Raw genomic sequence first — 22,184 nt, forward strand, 5'->3', positions numbered from 1 at the left:
CTTGTGCCTCTATCCCCAAGCAGCCTTCATGTTACGTGCTATGTAAATCCACCGGGGGCCGAACCGCACAATGACCCTGAAAGAGTGGTTTGGTGTGGGGCGGCGGAGGGGTGCAGTGGAATGCAGTAGTCGTCGTGGGGTTGTGGACCACTGCGGCTGTGGCGGGGACGCAGCCTCTCGGTTGTTTCTAGGCCCCTGGTTAACATACAACACAATACAAGTGTTTCTTGGAAAACAGGAAGTAAGTGCAGTGCATACATGGTACCCCATTCAGGTTCAATGAGAGGAAGATCTTGTGTAATATTTTCTTAATTTTTTTTCTGCAGTGTAGCTGTTGAAGGAGAAGTCTGCATCATTTTGGCCTCATCATAGTCTTCAGCTGTTTGAAACAATAAGGAAATAAGCTTCACAAATAACATGGGCCACAGAAATGGCAGAATTTTAATTACCTATATCTTCAGAACTTTCTAAATCGGTATTCAAATCAGTATCATCCAACTCACAATTTGAGCAAGTATCATCAGGCAATTCATCTAGAATACTCGGAATTTCACCCTCTTTTGAATCCTCCATTATAAATGTAAAAAATGAATGAAATTCTATCAAACACGCTCTCCCAACAAACACTACACCTCCATATTGGTTGAAATAAGCACAAACAGGTTGAAAGAAAGAAAGAAGGAATATTAGGGTTTAAGGTCATGTCAACACAAGGTTATTGGTGACGGAGAACAAGTTCGGGTTGTGGCAAGGATGGAGAAGGAAATTAGCCATGCCCATTCAATCAAAGCATCCCAGTAATTTCCCAGAATGGTTTAGGGAAATCACAGAAAACCTAAACTTCATGGCTGAACACAGACGGTAATCATTATCATTTTAAAAATAGATCTAGTGTGCTAATCACTGTGCCCCCATGCTTGATAAAACAGGTTGAAGTGTTATTGACCTGTTTGATGACTTATTAGTCTTGTGGAATTTTACAACCCAATCCTCTTCAGATGATTATTAGGTGATTTACATTGTTAATCCTGATGAAACACAAAACAGCCCATTTCATTAATTTACATTTATTGTTGTTAAACTCGTGATGAACTGCTTCTTTTGTGTTGTATTAGTATAGATGTTCAGCACAGATCAATAAGCTACACAGATTGTGAGTGGTTTCACAAAATTCACAAGTGGCAAAAAAATGAGCAACATGATGATGATGTATTGAATGATGGGTGATGACTTACTGAAAACTGCATGATGTAAACTGAACATTTTATGTGAACTGGTTGAGTGCTTGCCCACAACTAACGTACATAGATGTTTACATATCGGATGCTTGCCCCTGACTGGCTGAGGCATTATGCCTGACCCCTGCATAAAGATGCACATAGTGCTGAAATGACAAAATATTAAAACTTTAAGCTGTTACATTTTACATGTGAACACACAAGGCTGAAGAAAGCAAGATATACATCAATAAAATAGCTAGTGAAGTTATCTTAATTAACTGTATGTGGTATAATCAGAAAATGGCAAATTGTTACGCACTGTTTTATGAATTTGAATAGTTAATAAAATATGTTATTCTAGGAAAGTACACAATTTTGGAAACAGCAAATTCGTTGCTAGTACACTGTAACACTGGGGTTGTGAAATAAACATATGTTCAGATTCACACCTTCTGGAATATGAAACTTTTGACTACAAATAACTTTTGAAATATCTGGTTTTCCGAAAAAAGTAAAGAATTTATTTAAAAGAGAAAAGTGTGGTCCGTCTAATAAGGTATGTCAATCTTGAAAAACAATTCTAAAGGGGTTCGAATTATGAGGTACATTTTCTTTACGGGTAGACTAAATTTAGAATATTTCTTTAAATATATCAGAATAAACTACACACACTATTGGCATCAACGGTCTGATAATTATCTGGTGAATGATAAAGTTTTGTCAAATATGGCATGACTATTAATTTAGCAATTTCAGGAACATATTGTATATGCATTACATGTTTAATAGGTAACAGAAAATATATGTAAAGAGTAGATTTGTAGCAAGTGAAACCATTCCACTTTGCTGTGTCTCAAGGTGAATGATATTTTTCTTTAAGAGATTAGCCAAATAGTTCACTTACTTACCAGAAGAGGGCAGAACATTGCAATAAATGCCCCTGTGCCATTACTGTCTCAAATGGTGAGCTCTGTGAATTTATTTTATTCTATTTTTTTATTATGCCCCTGTGCCATTACTGCCTCAAATGCTGAGCTCTGTGAATTTATTTTATTCATTTATTTTATTTTTTACTGCTTGAATTTTGACTTCGCAATGATGTGTGTTCTAACTTGAAATTGGCTGGCAGATTAATTAAAATTGGAAACTGTCTCTTAAACTAAGCAGTATACACCCTTCCGATAGTGCTAGTTCCACAAGGTATGCAGGAGAACTTTGGTGAAGGTTGGAAGGCAAGATGTGATATACTAGTGGAGGTAGAGCTATGAGGGTCATGAGTTGTGCGTGGATAGCTCAGTCAGTAGTGCACTTCTCTGCAAAGTGCAATGTTCCTGGGTTCAAATCCCCCATATGTACACACAGTTTTTTAATTTGCCAAGAAATTTCCAGCTGCACACACCACTGCAGAGTAAAAATTTATTCTGGCATCTTGTGTTACATTTTCATAATGTTTGCTATATCTTAATTTATTTTTATGTTCTTGAATGCAGTGAACAATATTAGGAAAAAAATAGATTGCTACTCACTGTAAAGATGACCCATTGAGTTGCAGACAGACACAATGACAAGACTGTTACACTTACACATTATAAATTTTGACCAAGGCCTTCTTCAGAAAAGAAAACACACACACACACACACACACACGTATTCGCACAAACGTGAATGCCTCATGCACACGACCCAAACCACTGGCAGCTCGGACTGGAATGTGTCACCTGAATAACAACAGGGAGTGGTGCAGAAAGGGGGCAGGGATAGCAAGGTCACACCCCACCTCCCGACACTGTGCCTGGCAGTCTTGTAAAGAGGCTATATAGTCCCTGCATGCCCTGCCAGACAGAGATCTCCTCTCTCCCCACCTGCCCTGCTAGTCCTCCTCCTTCCCCACTCCGGATGGCTATTCATGTGATAGTCGAATTGTAGCTGGAGTTGCCAATGGTAGCAGTGGTGTGTGCTTGCTTGTGTGAATATGTGTGTGTGTTTTCTTTCTGAAAGAGGCTTTGGCCAAATGTCTGTCTGCAACTCAATGGTTCATCTTTACAGTGAGCAGCAATTTGTCCTTTTCATAATGTTGTTGATATTCCAACTTGGAGTTTCCATTTTTTGAATACATTTAAGTTATTTGTGTAGTTATTTTTTATTTTTATTTACATGTCAAGTTCCGTAGGACCAAATTGAGGAGCAAATCTCCAATATTCATGGAATGTGTCTGTACATGAAATTACAACATAAAAATAATAACAGCTAAAAATAAAATGATTATGAACCTGAAAAAGTCAAGCAATAAGTTTAAGTAAACACAATCAGTAATACAATAAGAATCAGCTTTATTTCTCAAAGAACTCCTTGACAGAATAGAAGGAGTGACCCATGAGGAAACTCTTCAGTTTCAATTTGAAAGCACGTGGATTACTGCTAAGATTTTTGAATTATTGTGGTAGCTTTTCGAAACTGGGTGCAGCAGTATACTGCACACCTTCCTGCACAAGAGTTAAAGAAGTCCGATCCAAATACAGGTCTGATTTCTACCAAGTATTAACTGAATGAAAGCTGCTTATTCTTGAGAATAAGCTAATATTGCTAACAAGAAATGACAGTAAAGAATAAATATATTTAGAGGCCAATGTCAGAATACCCAGACTAGTGAACAGGGGTCAGCAAGTGGTTCACAAACTTACACCACTTATTGCTCAAACCGTCCATTTCTAGGCCAAAAATATCCTTTTGGATTGCAAAGAGTTACCCCAAAATATAATACCAAATGACATAAGCGAATGAAAATAAGCAAAATTAGACTAATTTTCATGTCAAATGATTTCTCACTTCTGATACCGTTCGAATAGTAAAAATGGCAGCATTAAGTCTTCGAACAAAATCCTGAACGCGGGCTTTCCATGACAGCTAACACTCTATCTCAACACCTAGAAATTTGAACTGTTCAGTTTCACTAATCATATGCCCATTATGTGAAATTAAAACGTCAGGTTTTGTTGAATCGTGTGTTAGGAACTGTAAAAACTGAGTCTTACTGTGACTTAGCGTTAGTTTATTTTCTACATGCCATGAACTTCTTTCATGAGCTGCAACATTTGAAACTGAGCACGTGTTGTACACAACATCCTTTACTACCAAGCTAATGTCATCAGCAAACAGAAATATTTTAGTTACCCGTAAAACTAGAGGGCATATCATTTATACAACTAAGGAATAGGAGTGGCCCCATCACTGATTCCTGGGGCACCCCCCCCCCAACTCCCACCTCCCATTTGACCATACCCCCTCTCGGACCCCACATCACAGCCATTCTCAATACTGTAGAGAATGACCTTTTGCTCTTAAAGTAAGAGGTGAACCAGTTGTGAGCTACTACCTGTATTCCAACTTCTAGCTTGTGGAGCAATATTTTGTGATCAACACAATCAAATGCCTTAGTTAAATAAAAAAAATATGCCTAGCATTCAAAACCTTTTGTTTAACCCATCCAGTACCTCAGAGAGAAAAGAGAATCTAGCATTTTCAGTTGTTAAAGCCAAACTGTACATTTGATAGCAAGTTGTGTGATATAAAATGCTCAATTATCCTTACATACACAGCCTTTTCGATACCTTTAGCAAACTCTGGTGGCATAGAATTAGGTCTAAAATTATCTACATTATCCCTTCCTCCCTTTATATAAAGCGGCTTTACTACTGACTACTTTAATCGTTTGGGAAACTGACCATTCCTAAAGGAAAAATTACAAATATGGCTAAATACAGAGCTAACGTGTGCAGCACAATACTTTAATATTCTGCTAGGCGCTCCATCGTATCCATGAGAGTCCTTAGTCTTCGGTGATTTAATTATTGATTCACTCACCCCTTGTCTGTATCGCAGAGTAGTGTTTCAGACATCAATCTCAGAAAGGCATTCCCTGTAGAAACTAAATTTTTGTTTTATTCACTAGCAGTGTTGAGAAAATGATTGTTTAATACTGTACGTATATCTGATTTATCAGTCACAGAAATATTTTTACTATGAACTGACTTTATATCGTCGACCTTGTGCTGCTGACCAGACACTTCCATCACAACTTGTCATATGGTTGTAATTTTATCCTTTGAATTAGCTATCATATTTGCATACCACACACTCTTTGCCTTCCTAACAACATTTTTAGGCACCTTGCAGTACTGTTGATTGTGACTACTTCTAACATTGAGAAATAATTCCCCTCTTTGTTCTATGTGATATTCTTATCCCACTAGTCAGCCACCCAGGCTGCCTTTTACTGATGGTACCCAATTTAGAATATTCTGATGGAAAGCAACTGTCAAAGAGCATGAGAAATGTGTTAAGGAAAGCATTATATTTGTTATCTATGTTATTGGCACTATAAACATTAGGCCACTCTTGTTCCTTGATGAGGTTTTAAAAACTCTCTATTGCTGTTGGATTAACTTTTCTACCTAGTTTGTAATTAGATGTGACATTTGTTTGAGTACAAAAGCCTTTTAGTATTAAAATTTGTGCATCATGGTCTGAAAGGCCATTTACCCTTTTACCAACAGAATGCCCATCTAGTAATTAAGAATGATTGAAAATATATTGTCTATGGCTGTGCTACTCTTCCCCTTCACCCTAGTTGGAAAAAAACACAATCTGCAACAGATCGTATGAATTTAGGAGATTGCCAACATCATTTTTCTTGCACAATCATATACAGAATTAATACTGAAGTCACCAAATATAATTTATATATACTTATATGGATATCCAAATAAGTGTATAGTTCTGGCGATACCGGCCATGACCTCCTCCTCCTGTGCGGATGCACACATATTCCTCGAACTCTTACAGGACTTGGAAGAATGTCTTCCACGAGTAACGAGTTTGTTGGGGTGGGACACTATGAATGTAGTGTGTGGACATACAAGGTGAGAATGTGAGTATCGCGGGAGGCGTGCGCGAGATAGTCCCTGCAGTCGCACTATCATCTGTGCCCTCGGTGGCTCAGATGGATAGAGCTTCTACCATGTAAGCAGGAGATCCCGGGTTCGAGTCCCGGTCAGGGCACACATTTTCACCTGTCCCCGTTGATCTATATCAACGTTCGTGTGCAGCTGACAGTATTAATATAATTCTAATAAATATAATTAATTTCTTGTACTTCCTATAAAGTGAATCAAGAACCCTCTCTAGCTTGAGCAGAAGTGCTCTGAAGTCAGAGTTAGGGGACCTATAAACAACAAAAATTAGAAGTTTAGTTTCCCTAAATTCAACTGCCCCCTGCACAAGATTCAAATATCTGTTCGGTACAGTGCCATGATACGTCCATGGACTCAAATGGAGCATTGTTTTTTTACGTACATGGTCACTCTCCCACTCCCGCAAGGAACTCCTTGAAAAACAGCCAGTTAATCTGTATCCTGGTAATGGAAGACTATGAATTGTCAAATTATTTAAGTGGTGCTCCAACATACCAATAATTTCGGAGTTAACATCTATAAGCAGTTCACTAACTTTATCTCTAATACCTCTCATATTCTGATGAATTATGCTAATTCCTTCTCTACTTGGAAACATGACGTCCTATGAAGGTGAGTTAGTAGTTAGAGGGACTTCCTTTAAACGGGTGTACCAGGGTGTATACACCCTGGGACAACCGGGAAATCTGGGAAAAACCCGGGAATTTTTTCATCCAGGAGAAAACTGGGAAAAACCCGGGAATTTCTTAGAATTCCGGGAATTTTTCATTGTTTCAGTTTTCAGTTAAATTTTTGTAATTTTGACTGGTAAGAAATGATACTCTTACAAAGAATTTTACTGTATCCCACCACTGCAGAACAATACTGCTGCCATAAAATGCAAATGAGACAAAAATATTAAAATAAAAGGAAATGCGCCATTTACAACAACAAAACACAGTGCACACACAAGAGTCTGCCAGCAACGAAATGTGTCAAAGGCTATAGGATGAAGACTATGTAATTCTTCATAACAACAAACTGCTTCCAACAACCGTGACGTCACAGCTGTTCACATCAGGTTAGTTTGAAGAATTGGTAGTGGGCTCTTGCGTGTGTGCTGTTGAGTCACGTGTGAGCAGTACCTTCTATCACTTCTGCCTACCTGAAGTGTGACTGTTACGAGTGTTAGCTGTATCAGCAGTACCAACAAGCAGCCATATGCTACCCGTAAAAATTTTTCTGGTGCACCCAAGCTGCTAGATTCGCACATGCACAGAGCAGTCTGAGTTGTAGTGGGGAGGAGAAATAGTCTCCTTTTAGTGATTTTGCTATTTACTCTTTATTTACAGCTCTCATGTTAAATGAAACCAAAATATAATTCTATGGCCAGGAGCTAGCAAGTGAATTAAAAATAATTCACATAATTAAGGAAGTCAAAAATATGTTATTAGTTTCCTGATTTTATTTTATTTCCACATTTTTGGCAGTCAAGCATTAATCACCTTGCAGAACAATGAAGTTATTTTTGTCGATCTACTAAAGAAATTTGCCTTTTATTAGTTTTTTTCGCAGAGGCAGTAGATTTATTTGAAACAAAGTGTTTCATTCCACACCATTGGCTAGTTTAAACTTTTTGCTAAATTTCAAATGCACGTTTTCATCTTCCAGCACGTATGGTATTATGCCATAATAAATAACCAAACATGAGATAATACAGTACTGGTACTCCAAGAAAATTGTCCACAGCTCGTGGTCTCCCAGTCGCACTCTCCCTTCCTGAGCACGGGGTCCCGAGTTCGATTCTCGGCGGGTCAAGGATTTTCACCTGCTGCAAGATGACTGGGTGTTTGTGTTGTCCTCATCATTTCATCATCATTCATGAAAGTGGCGAGTTTGGACTGAGCAAAGGTTGGGAATTTGTACAGGCGCTGGTAACCGTGCAGTTCAGTGCCATAAACCAATCATCATCATCATCATCATCATAATCCAAGAAAATTTGCATCGTGGAAACTTTATATCAGGTTGGAGCTTACATCTTTGTAAATCTGGACACACTTTAAGCCAAATTATGAATTTTAGTATTATTTACAAAATTCCAATGTTTTCGGAGTATCATGCGATGTCCTGTTTCACTTACTACATAATTTACGATCTCTCAATGCTATGCAAGATCTGTAAATGCTATATACATGCGGGCTTCCTACATCATCGTAGTTGCGCTTGGGCAGTAACACCTGTTTTTTGGTGTTGTCTGATAATTGGTGAAACGAATTCTAACAGGTCGCGGGAAAATATTGCGAATGATGGTTTGAAAACCATTTCTTTCAAAGTATATTTAATTTTGTGTAAGGTGAATTATGTTGCGTACGAGAATGTCCTTTGAATTTCTTAAATCGCAGAACATTTAACTCCCGTTTAAAGCTTAAACACTTTAAAGACCAGACATTTATGTCATTATTTAAAATTTTGCTGGCACATTTGCGTGATGTATCTTAAAGCATAACACATGCAAAGAAGACAAATACTATACCTAAAAGTTTAGCTTTTCTTGTAGCTACACTATGTACATTAATTTAAACCGTTAATTTTTCCTATTTGTGTGCTAGCGCTTCATAACAGTGATGTTGCTATTGGCTTACTACATCACATACCCTGTCCTCTGAAGATCTGCTGTCATCAGCTGGTGAGATCACGTGATATGAACTATGACTGGCTTACAAAAGCACGCAATCTTTATTTCACTAAAGTGCTGTAATTGGTGGAACTTGAATTTATACTTTCGTAATACAAAAATAGGCAGCGTACGTGTTGCTGCACACAGAAGGTTGTCCCAAAATGCGCGTGTGATGTATGTGTTCCCCCCCACCCCCCGGTGTGTGTCCATTCAAAGATTGATAAATTTTACATTCCGAGGGAAAGTTTACTGTCACTTAAACTGGGAAAATGTGTATTTTCATCAAGGAGCTTGGTACTTTTAACTGGGAAAAATCCGGGATTTTTTTTCCTTGTCCCCATATACACCCTGTATACCGATCAGCTGACGTCAGTGTAAAAACGGTGCATCTCTAGCACTAATTATTACAGGAATTTTTCCATGAGTGATTCCACCTCCACCCACTACACTGTCACCTATAAACTTCGCCAGCTTCCCCATCCCACACCTATTAAGGTGCAGGCCATGCCTAGTGAAACCTGATCTACTGATAGACTCAGCTGGCAACACTGAAATGTGACCCAGATCCTCTGCCATCAGTGCCTTTTCCAGCCCCATATTAAAGCACCTAACAGCCGCATTAAGATGAGGCTGATCATGACGCTGAAACAGTTGCATGAAACGCACATTAGTGCCACCAGTTTGAGTAGCTATCTTTACCAGATCACCACCTACATCATATTCCCCATCTCTATCGAGACTATTACTTGCTCCACCCACTATCTCTACCTGATCCTCCTTCGTAAAATTCATACATAACTCTCCTATGCTGTCAGTCACCTAAGCCAACCCTGCACTAGCGTTCACAGTGCTGGTGACTTGGTACTCACTCCACAACGCTTCCTGCAGCTGCTGACCCACACTTCTACCATGCGAACTATCTGGCAGCAGAACCTACTTCTTTCTGTTTGACTTTGTAACTGACCTAGGCCTCCTAACTTCTGAGGACTGCTGCAGGTTTCCTACACCTACACCTACACCTACACCTACATCTACTTCTACAGCTACAAGGGGCTCCTCTCCACTCAACCCTGACAGTTGCTGAAATCCATTGCATATACGTAAAGTATAACTGTCTGAATACCACCTCCTCCTAGCTGCCTTCTTGCCAACCATCAGTTCCCATTCTCCAGCACCTTTTATCCTCCTCAACCTATCTAGTTCTTCCTGTGCGTGTTGTAACTGCAGATGAAGGCCACAGGTCTTATGCTCCTGCTCCTCTACCACCTATTTCTATTACAGATTCTGCATTCCAAGGAGAGGATCTCACTAGGATATCAGGATATCCACTGGCTTCCCTATTGCATTCCCCCGCCCAATGAAAATTCTTTTATCAAATCCCATACCGTAACTGATTACTCACAAACCTACGACAGAGCCAACACTTCTCACTCATGGTAAAATTTTACTGTTACTGAAAAAAAAACTATACGTCTACGTTACATCTACATCTACAACCATACTCCGCAAGCCACCTGGCGGTGTGTGGCAGAGGGTACCCTGAGTGCCTCTATCGGTTCTCCCTTCTATTCCAGTCTCGTATTGTTCGTGGAAAGAAGGATTGTCGGTATGCTTCTGTGTGGGCTCTAATCTCTCTGATTTTTTCACCACGGTCTCTTCGTGAGATATACATAGGAGGGAGCAATATACTGCTTGTCTCTTCGGTGAAGGTATGTTCTCGAAACTTTAACAAAAGCCCGTACCGAGCTGCTGAGCGTCTCTCCTGCAGAGTCTTCCACTGGAGTTTATCTATCATCTCCGCAACACTTTCGCGATTACTAAATGATCCTGCAACGAAGTGCGCTGCTCTCCGTTGGATCTTCTCTATCTCTTCTATCAACCGTATCTGGTACGGATCCCACACTGCTGAGCAGTATTCAAGCAGTGGGCGAACAAGTGTACTGTAACCTACTTCTTTTGTTTTCGGATTGCATTTCCTTAGGATTCTTCCAAGAATCTCAGTCTGGTATCTGCTTTACCGACGATCAACTTTATATGATCATTCCATTTTAAATCACTCCAAATGCTTACTCCCAGATAATTTATGGAATTAACTGCTTCGAGTTGCTGACCTGCTATTTTGTAGCTAAATGATAAGGGATCTATCTTTCCGTGTATTCGCAACACATTACACTTGTCTACATTGAGATTCAATTGCCATTCCCTGCACCATGCGTCAATGTGCTGCAGATCCTCCTGCATTTCAGTACACTTTTCCATTGTTACAAACTCTCGATACACCATAGCATCATCTGCAAAAAGCCTCAGTGAACTTCCGATGTCATCCACCAGGTCATTTATGTATATTGTAAATAGCAACGGTCCTATGACACTCCCCTGCGGCACACCTGAAATCACTCTTACTTCGGAAGACTTCTCTCCATTGAGAATGACATGCTGCATTCTGTTATCTAAGAACTCCTCAATCCAAACACACAGTTGGTCTGACAGTCCATATGCTCTTACTTTGTTCATTAAACGACTGTGGGGAACTGTATCGAATGCCTTGCGGAAGTCAAGAAACACGGCATCTACCTGTGAACCCGTGTCTATGGCCCTCTGAGTCTCGGGGACGAATAGCGCGAGCTGGGTTTCACACGACCGTCTTTTTCGAAACCCATGCTGATTCCTACAGAGTATATTTCTAGTTTCCAGAAAAGTCATGATGCTCAAACATAATACGTGTTCCAAAATTCTAAAACTGATCGACGTTAGAGATATAGGTTTATAGTTCTGCACATCTGTTCGACGTCCCTTCTTGAAAACGGGGATGACCTGTGCCCTCTTCCAATCCTTTGGTACGCTATGCTCTTCTAGAGACCTACAGTACACTGCTGCAAGAAGGCGGGCAAGTTCCTTCGCGTACTCTGTGTAAAATCGAACTGGTATCCCATCAGGTCCAGCGGCCTTTCCTCTTTTAAGCGATTTTAATTGTTTCTCTATCCCTCTGTCGTCTATTTCAATATCTACCATTTTGTCATCTGTGCGACAATCTAGAGAACGAACTACAGTGCAGTCTTCCTCTGTGAAACAGCTTTGGAAAAAGACATTTAGTATTTCGACCTGTAGTCTGTCATCCTTTGTTTCAGTACCATTTTGGTTACAGAGTGTCTGGACATTTTGTTTTGACCCACCTACCGCTTTGACATAAGACCAAAATTTCTTAGGATATTCTACCAAGTCAGTACATAGAACTTTACTTTCGAATTCATTGAAAGCCTCTCGCATAGCCCTCCTCACACTACATTTCGCTTCGCGTAATTTTTGTTTGTCTGCAAGACTTTGGCTATGTTTATGTTTGCTGTGAAGTTCCCTTTGCTTCCGCAGCAGTTTTCTAACTTGGTTGTTGTACCACGGTGGCTCTTTTCCATCTCTTACGATCTTGCTTGGCACATACTCATCTAACGCATATTGTACGATGGTTTTGAACTTTGTCCACTGATCCTCAACACTATCTGTACTTGAGACAAAGCTTTTGTGTTGAGCCGTCAGGTACTCTGTAATCTGCTTTTTGTCACTTTTGCTAAACAGAAAAATCTTCCTACCTTTTTTAATATTTCTATTTAAGGCTGAAATCATCGATGCAGTAACCGTTGTATGATCGCTGATTCCCTGTTCTGCATTAACTGTTTCAAATAGTTCAGGTCTGTTTGTCACCAGATGGTCTAACATGTTATCGCCACGAGTCGGTTCTCTGTTTAACTGCTCAAGGTAGTTTCCAGATGAAGCACTTAAAAATATATCACTGGATTCTTTGTCCCTGCCACCCGTTATGAACGTTTGGGTGTCCGGCAAATTAAAATCTCCACCCAGAACTATAACATGGTGGGGAAATCTACTCGAAATATTTTCCAGATTATCCTTCAGGTGCTCAGCCACAACAGCTGCTGAGCCCGGGGGCCTATAGAGACATCCAATTACCATGTCTGAGCCTGCTTTAACCGTGACCTTCACCCAAATCATTTCACATTTCGGATCTCCGCCAAGTTCCTTTGATACTATTGCGCTTCTTATCGCTATAAACACGCCTCCCCCTTCACTGCCCAGCCTGTCTCTGCCGTATACATTCCAATCTGAGTTTAGGATTTCATTACTGTTTACATGTGGTTTCAGCCAACTTTCTGTCCCCAGTACTGTATGGGCGTTGTGTCCGTTTATTAATGAGAGCAGTTCTGGGACCTTCCTACAGACGCTCCTGCAGTTTACTATTAGCACATTAATATTGTTATTCCTTGTTGCATTTTGCCTACTCCCACCTTGCCGCGTCTCAGGACGCGTCTTGTCGGGCCTAGGGAGGGAATTCTCTAACCTAAAAACCCTCATGTGCACTCCACACGTACTCCGCTACCCTTGTAGCCGCTTCCGGCGTATAGTGCACTCCTGACCTATTCAGGGGGACCCTACATTTCTCCACCCGATAGCGGAGGTTGAGAAATTTGCACCCCAGATCTCCGCAGAACTGTCTGAGCCTCTGGTTTAAGCCTTCCACTCGGCTCCAAACCAGAGGACTGCGATCGGTTCTGGGAACGATACTACAAATACTTAGCTCTGATTCCACGCCGCGAACGAGGCTTTCCGCCTTCACCAATTCCGCCAACCGCCTGTACGAACTGAGGATGACCTCTGAACCCAGACGGCAGGAGTCATTAGTGCCGACATGAGCAACAATTTGCAGTCGGGTGCACCCAGTGCTCTCTATCGCCGCCGGTAAGGCCTCCTCCACATCTCGGATGAGACCCCCCGGCAAGCAGAGTGAACACTGGCCTTCTTCCCCGACCTTTCCGCTATTTCCCTAAGGGGCTCCATACCTGCCTAACGTTGGAGCTCCCAATAACTAATAAACCCCTCCCCCCGCGTGCCTGCTCGGACCTTGCTGAAGGTGCAGTCACATATCCACTCACAGGCAGAGCAGGCGATGCCACACGGACAGCCTCCACATTTACCCTCCACCTCGTGCGCCGCGAACGCCGCTGAACCCGCCACTCCCCTTGGGGAGAGGGTGACCCAACTGTGCCCGGTACCCGCGAAGATGTGTCGACAGCAGGGACAGTGGGTGACCTGGGGTGTACCTTGCGATGCACCAGACTCCCCACTGCCGCTACACGCCGAGGCAGGAACCTGAAGACGGCTGATCGCGGCCATCAACACGCTCAGCTGTTCGCGAAGAGTGGCCAGCTCCTCCTGTGTCCGTACATAGCAGTCACACATCCTATCCATCCTAAGGAATCAATTTACTGAAGAGAGTTAATCAACTTTTAACTAGACTGCTAATTCACTAAAGGCGGCTGATTATTGACTGAACTGTGATTGCCAGCCACTTCTTGTAGAAAACAATGAAAATAGCACTACCTGTCTCTGGACTGTATTGAAAACAAACACTAGCACTACTGGCACTATGGTTGACTAGAGGGACTCTCTCTGACTGTATTCAAAACATACACGAAATCTATGGAACACTATTCATAGCACTCGACAATTAAAGCTTCCTAAAAGCAAAAACACGCGGAAGAAGAAGTGACAAGTAAGAAAAATACAGTTAATACTTAAATTCAGGTAGCTCACTGCACAGCAGACGTGAAGCAGACAGCGGTTAGGACGACACTGACGTTACCTAAGTTCAGTTACACCAGTGGAAGTATTTATAGAACTATCAATAGCGTTCTCGAAACCTTTTCTCTAGTAATAAAAGCAACTACTTTTATTAATACTACTAAACCACAACTTATACCAATACCAACAAAACTTCACAATATTATTTGCTAAAACCAAAAATTCAAGTGGCCACTGGAACACTCAATGAAGTTAAAACAGGTTATAGGGTCACCATCGTCTATGAAGAGGAAAATATTGGATAAATGATGCTGTTCTGGTGCTACAGCTGTGATGGAAGTTTTCTAACCCACCAGTAGAGAAAAACTTATTTAGTTATAAAAACTGTATTGATAATAGGAGCTCATCTGTCACTCTGAGTGGATTTAGTTCTATAACTCTCTTTTGTTTAATCATCAATCGTCAGCTTCATTATTTGTTGTTTTTTTTCTGTTGTTACAGATTAAAATGGACAAGGTAGATGTCTTCTACCCATTCCACCCATCAAGTTTAATTGATGTTAAAAATGAAACAAGGTTAAAATTTACATCACAGGAGGCAACAAGTTGGCTGGATGATCTCAGTGGGTATAAATGTATTGTTTTCCATTTCCTTACTTTTGAAACAAAGAATTAACGAAGATAATCCAGATCTGTAAGATCTGTAAGATTCTTAATGAAGATACAACATAAACATTTGTCTTACATCTTAAGAAACAAAGTTGTTATTTGTAACTTAATGGTTTTCTGATTATATTTTATATGAAAATATGCAGACTATTTATCTTTGTCATTTATGTATTATGTACACACATTAACTTTATAGGAACCAAGTACAGCAAGTGATAAACTTTGGTTTATTGGTGGAATACTGGGGAAGTGCAGTCAATCTACAAAGGAGATTGGTCACAAATTGCTCATGCAACTGCTTCTATAATACTGCTAAAGTGTGTGGAACCTGTACCAAATAGGACTAACGGGGGATATCAAATGTATACAGAGGAGGGCAGCATGAATGTTCATAGGTTTGTTTAATCCTTGGGAGATCCTGAAGGAACTGAACTGGAAGACTCTTGAACATGGATGTAAACTATCCCAGGAAAGTTTCTTAACAATGCTTCAAGAACCAGCTTTAAATGAGTACTCTAGGAGTGCATTACAACCCTCTACATATTGCTTACGTAGGGATCACGAGGATATGATTAGAATAATTGCTGCACACACACAGAGGCAGTCAAACTGTGGTCTTCGCGTGCTCCATATATGAATAGAACAGGGAGTCACCCTAATAACTGGCACAATGGAACATACCCTCTGCCATGCACCTCACGGTGGTTTGCAGAGTATAGATGTAGATGAAGATGTAGAAACAGATATATTGTATTCTACCATTAAAATTTAATGTGAAAGAAAAACACTACAGAGCTTATTGTGTAAAATTAAAATTGATAAATGATCAAAGAGTGAAAATTGTGTCTTTAAACTGCTTACACTTTTCCAGACCGATCACTGACTCATAAATGGCGAGAACCAAAGTTTCCAACACAGTGCTGGTTTCTGACCCTCCACTGTCATCACTTGGCCCTGCTTCCAACATGCCACAAGTACCAGCGCCGCATTAGAGCTCTTCGTGATCTGCAGAAACTGGTAACTGTATATTTCCTATTAAGGTTGTGAGATTCATCTCTTCTTATCACAGTCATAAAACCAACCATTGAAATTGAGTATGGCATGGAAAAGGCAGATATCTTTCTTATAAAACAATTTTACAATTAGATGTGTGAATTCTGTGTGTTTCTTCTGTATAATTTTGTGCAGCTATTTGTGTTTGTAGTAGAGTTATTAGTGAGTACATGTGTAGTGGCTCTCATTTTCAGTCTTTAATTGTGATTTATCACTTGCAAAAGTGGAATTTCTATTATAAGGGATAAAAATAGCATAAAATGTGATGGTACACTTGACCTTGTTGGAATTTGAAGAATTAATCATGGACTATGCCTGAACGTACTATCTCTGTCAATCATGCAAAGACACTTGTTAGTAGGAGGCAATATAATCCACTTAAATTCCTCCCTCCCCTTCCCCAAGAAGGGTGCCACCTATAATGGTAACAATGTTTGACTAGCTCATTACTATGGTATCTCTTGCCAGCAAGGAAAAACAAAAAGTGCAGAAAATATGGCAATGAGTGTTAAACTGGAACTGTGGAGGAGCAGGCAAAATGTTTCTCAACTAAAATATGAAATTAGTTGCTCCATTGCATCTGCGGTGTGTAGAAAGTTCATTGTTGATAAAAAAAAAAAAAAGAACATGTTGCACTCACAGGCATGCATCTGGATTGACTGATCGTTGCACAACAAATTTTCGATGGCACAATGTGTCGTCATCTGGTAACCTGATGATTATGGCACGTTATGCTGTCATTCATTCAACAATGATCAATGAATCCGGCTACATGCCTGAGAGACTCTCAAGCAGCATATTCACTGGGAAAACCTACAAACAAATTGAAATGATAATTAAATCGACACCCTAGCTGTAAACAGGCATTGGTATACATAATTGGGGACATGTTGAAAATGAGTGTCCCGACCAGGACTTGAACCCGGGATCTCCTGCTTACATTGCAGATGCTCTATCCGTCTGAGCCACCGAGGGCACAGAGGGTAGTGTACCTGCAGGGAATTACCCCTTGCATGCTCCCCGTGAGACCCACTTTCCCAACACATCCACATCACTACTTTCGTAGTGCGCCTAATAGATCTTTGTCCATCAAACTCATTACCCGTGGAAGATTAATCTACCAAGTCCTGTACGAGTTGGGGCATAGCATTTGCTAGGTCAGTGGCCGGGTAGCCATATTTTAACTATGTGTGGAGGTGGTATCTGTTCCCGAAATAACAGATACGACACGCTACAAGAATCCGTTCGCTGTCTTGTTTGTAGTAGCTTGCCTATATTCCTGTTTTCTTATTCATTATTAGATCCGTTAACTGAAGTTTTATCATGTGTTAAGTTTGATTCACAGATTTTAGTCAAAATCAAGGATCTGCTCTGAAGTACACGCAGCACTTCATGATACAGATAATCTCGATCTGATTGCTGCTGCAATATCAGGCGCAGTAACTGCAGCATCTCTAGCAAAAATTATGAAACTCTTGAGACGGATACTGCTGCAGTTAGCACTTTAAAAAGAATGTTTCTGAATATGAGAAAAATACGCAAGTTTTGGCTACCTGCTTATATAGGCTGCAAATGAAAAATTGAACATTCAAGTAAAAAGTCATCGTGGGGGATGAAGATTATCAGGTGTTACAAAACCTCGTCCAGTAATTCTCAAGTTGTCTCTTACCGGTTTTTGTACCCAAAAAAATTTACAAGGCCAGGGCTCACAATGAGGGAAGATCTTACATAGAAACATCTAAGGATTTTGAATAGTGCCATATCGCATTTCGGCTTTCAGAATGTGTGGACTCAGGGTAACAGAGTAACTACCAAGACCACAGCTGGAAAGAAGGCAGTTACAAACATGACATAACTAACTAACATGAAGTGAAAATACCTGAGCCAATGTGAAAACTTAACACTTCTCTCCTTGGTTTGATATTAATGTAGTGTAAAATCCCTTGTACTCAAAATATTATCTTGAAATTGTATAAACCCTGTAACTATCTTTGTACATGTGCCTTCACATGCTGTTCTTGTAATTGTAACTCTATAATTGTCTCTGTACTAGATCCTCCATGTATTATCCTTCTATTGCCTTTAACTGTGGTATTACTGAATTTTATTTACTGTTAACACTAAACATTCGCCTAGATTTCTCTAACTTGTATGTAATGGTAGCAATGTAATTATTATTATTTTCCTGGTTACTTTACTAACTCAACTTCTTAGTTTAAACAGCTAGGAACAAAACCGCAAACCATGTTATTTTAGTAATTTCTTATTTGATAGATAGCTTTGTGCATTAATCTTGTAGTTATTACAACTGGTTTTCTCTGCTGGCAACATCAACCTTGTAAATCATTCACTTCTCTCCTCCTATCCTGAAGTGTACAATGCAATAACTACTTTTCATTCTTTAATGTAGAGGGTAAATTGTTTTCACAGTCATCACCAGCCACAGTCATAGCCCCTCACAGTGAATACTCACGCTACCCACTCCTCCGTATTCATGCCAGCTTCTGCACTTTGTGCCAGGTAAGCGTAACTTACCTTGGAACTCCAGGCTTTTTCCAGCCCCTTACCTGCCTTGCCCCCCACCCCCGCAGCCCCCTTTCCCATCCCCTTCACACACAGCAAAGCACTGGCTATGCCATAGTCCAGGGCAGTCACTGTCCATGCTTGCAACATGATAGCAGAAATGATTTGCAATGGCTGTATGCTACAGCTTGTGCATGCAAACAAGCAGTCCTTACTGGCCCACTTGACTTAGTTCAATTGCGTATTTTGAAACCACAGCTTTCAGTTCATACAGCTCTCGGAGATGTAGCTTAAGCTGAGTATTCCTTCCAGTTCTTTAAGCTTCATTGGCTGTGTCCTTTTGAGACATGACAGGTATAACAGACAAGATGGCAGTGTGGCAACATATGTTCACGCAAACTTACTCCCCAGTACTGTGCTCACATCCAAAACTGAGGACAGACAGCCAGAACACATGTTCATTGGAAGAAAATCTCTAAACAGTACATGTCTTATCTGTGTAATATACAATCCACCCAAGGTTGGACAGCTCTCTAGCTTCGAATCTGCACTCTGAGCTCTTGAATTTTTGTATTAACATGCAATTGTAGCCGGAGATGTGAACATTGTGTGTGTGTGTGCACGTGTGTGTGTGTGTGTTTTTTTTTAACAACATTCCTTCAGTTTCAGAATTCAAGTGTGTAATTTCCTCCTCAAACCTTAGACTGCTTCCACTTGGGCCAACTCATACAGTAGACACTCATACCTCAATCAGTATATTCACAACCAAGTTTCCAAACGGAGTAATTCTCACTGATTAAATCTTTGCACCTGGCTTATTTGCTCATGATGTAATATTCATGACTGACTTGTTGTACGAGGGGCATTTTATAAGTCCGTGCAAAGATAAAAACTACTTACGTGTTTGGGGTAAACCTTTTTCATTTTTTGACATAGTCCCCTTTTAGACTTATGCACTTTGTTCAATGCTGTTCTAATTTCTGGATACCTTCCAAATAATAGGAGTTGTCCAAGTCAGCAAAATAGCTATTAGTTGCTGCAATCAACTCCTCATTTGAATAAAATGTTTGTCCAGCCAGCCATTTCTTCAAATTGGGGAACATATAGTAGTCCGAGGGAGCCAAGTCTGGAAAATAGGGGGGATGTGAAACGAGTTGGAATCCTGTTTCCATTAATTTTGCGACCACAACTGCTGAGGTGTGTGCTGGTGCATTGTCATGATGGAAAAGGACTTTTTGCAGTCCAATCGCCGGCATTTTTCTTGCATCTTGGTTTTCAAACGGTCCAATAACGATGAATAATATGCAGCTGTAATAGTTTTACCCTTTTCCTGATAGTCGATGGCGATTATCCTTTGCGAATCCCAAAAGGCAGTCACCATAAACTTTCTGGCCTAAGGAATAGTCTTCACCTTTTTTGCTGCAGATTCTCCCTTGGTAACCCATTGTTTAAATTGTTCTTTGGTGTCAGGAGTATAGTAATATATCCGTGTTGCATCCACAGTGACAAAATGACGCTTATAGTCCTGCGGATTCTTCCTGAACATCTGCAAACCATCCCTGCAACTCTTCACACAATTCCGTTTTCGGCCAAGCGTGAGCAATTGCGGAACCCATCTTGCGGATAGCTTTCTCATGTCCAAATGTGTATGCAAAATATTATGTACCCGTTCATTCGAGATGCCCACAGCACTAGCAATCTCACACACTTTAACTCCTCTGTCATCCATCACCATATCATGGATTTTATCAATGATTTCTGGAGTCGTAACCTCCACAGGGCGTCCAGAACATTCAGCATCACTTGTGCCTATATGGCGGCTCTGAAAATTTTGAAACCACTTATAAACTGTTCTAATCGAAGGTCGTGTGACTAGGGCCTCCCGTCGGGTAGACTGTTCGCCGGGTGCAAGTCTTTCGATTTGACGCCACTTTAGCGACTTGCGTGTCAATGGGGATGAAATGATGATGATTAGGACAACACAACACCCAGTCCCTGAGCGGAGAAAATCTCCGACCCAGCCGGGAATCGAACCCGGGCCCTAAGGATTAACATTCTGTCCCGCTGACCACAGAGTTGCCGGGGGCGGACTAATCGAGGGTGCAGAGTCACCATAATGTTTATCAAGCTTCTCTTTAGTCTCCTGAGGTGTTTTGCCTTTCATAAAGTAATGTTTAATCACCACATGAAATTCTTTTTCATCCATTTTTTCACTATCACACGACTTCCTTGATTCACACGAATGCAAAACTCAAAGAAATAGACCAATATGGCTGAAAGTTGGTGTGCATTCTTTCCAAAGATGCTACTAACTAAATGTGACTTTGAAATGTGCTGGTGGTGCCATCTCTCAGACTTTGCACAGACTTTTCAAACAACAAACCACAAGTAGCCACTTTCAGAAATGTTAACTGCCTAAATATGTCTGAGTATACAGCTGACACATATGATACCTCTTGGCAGGGAATGATAAGAAATAACTTTGATATAAATTATGAAGTGTCTAATTTCACTTTGAGACTCAATATCTTGTATGGTGGACATATTCCATTGAAAACTGTAAGTCAGGAGAAAACTTGCAGTACAGCTTACCAATCAACTAAAACACCTTATGAATATCAGAGACATAGCACGCAGGAAATATGAACTTCATCTGACCTCTGAGAAGCATCTCGCCTACAAGCAACTGTGCAACCGAGTTAGTCAGTCTGTGAGAAATGCAAAAAGTCATCAGTCTTCTGACTGGTTTGATGCAGCTTGCCACAAATTCCTCTCATGTGCCAATTTCCTTATCTCAGAGTAGCACTTGCAACCTATGTCCTCAACTATTTGCTGGATGTATTTCAATATTTGTCTTCCTCTACAGTTTTCATGTTCTACAGTTATTCTATGATGTCTTAAGAGATGTCTTACCATTCCGTTCCTTCTGTGGGTGGTTGTTTTTTGTCATATACTCCTTTCCTTGCCAATTCTCTAGAGAACCACCTCATCCCTTACTTCAGCAGTCCACCTAATTTTCAACATTCTTCTGTAGCACCACATCTCATATGGTTTGATTCCCTTCTGTTCCAGATTTCTCACAATCCATGTACTGCAATGCTGTGCTCCAAACATACATTGTCAAAAAGTTCTTCCTCAAATTAAGGTCTCTGTTTGATAGTAGTAGACGTCTCTTGGCCACAAATGCTCTTTTTGCCATTGTTAGACTGCTTCTTACGTTCTCCTTGCTCTGTCATGGATTATTTTTCAACCCAGGCACCAGAATTCCTTAACTTAATCTACTTTGTGATCACCAATTCTGATGTTAGTTTCTACTGTTTTCATTTCTGCTTTCTCTCATCACTTTTGTCTTTCTTTGATTTACTCTCAGTTCATATTCTTTACTCATTGTACGCATTGGTTGGTACCAAACGAAAATTTTTTCTGCAGTCAGGAAGTATTAATACAGCCAGAAAGTCAGTTATGTGAATTCATTTGACAGTTCAGGACATGATGGTATTAGAGT

At 40.4% G+C, this 22,184-nt stretch overlaps 1 protein-coding gene and 1 non-coding gene across 3 annotated transcripts in view; both read left to right on the forward strand.

Annotated features, from left to right (window-relative positions):
* The window catches only part of LOC126337038 (ubiquitin conjugation factor E4 B), a 277,773-nt gene that overhangs the window by 105,542 nt on the left and 150,047 nt on the right, over positions 1–22,184 (forward strand). For both annotated transcript variants that reach the window (XR_007565033.1, XM_050001343.1), the window contains exons 11-12: positions 14,937–15,057; positions 15,975–16,120. Coding sequence is in view for 1 of the 2 variants with exons in the window: in XM_050001343.1 (XP_049857300.1) it covers positions 14,937–15,057; positions 15,975–16,120 (267 nt within the window). In the remaining variant the exon portion in view is untranslated. The remainder of the gene's footprint in view (positions 1–14,936; positions 15,058–15,974; positions 16,121–22,184) is intronic.
* Positions 6,204–6,278, forward strand: Trnat-ugu (transfer RNA threonine (anticodon UGU)). The gene has a single exon. It is a non-coding gene; the product is annotated as a tRNA-Thr (tRNA).

This window comes from Schistocerca gregaria, chromosome 2 (genome assembly GCF_023897955.1).
Source record: "Schistocerca gregaria isolate iqSchGreg1 chromosome 2, iqSchGreg1.2, whole genome shotgun sequence".
NCBI lineage: Eukaryota > Metazoa > Arthropoda > Insecta > Orthoptera > Acrididae > Schistocerca > Schistocerca gregaria.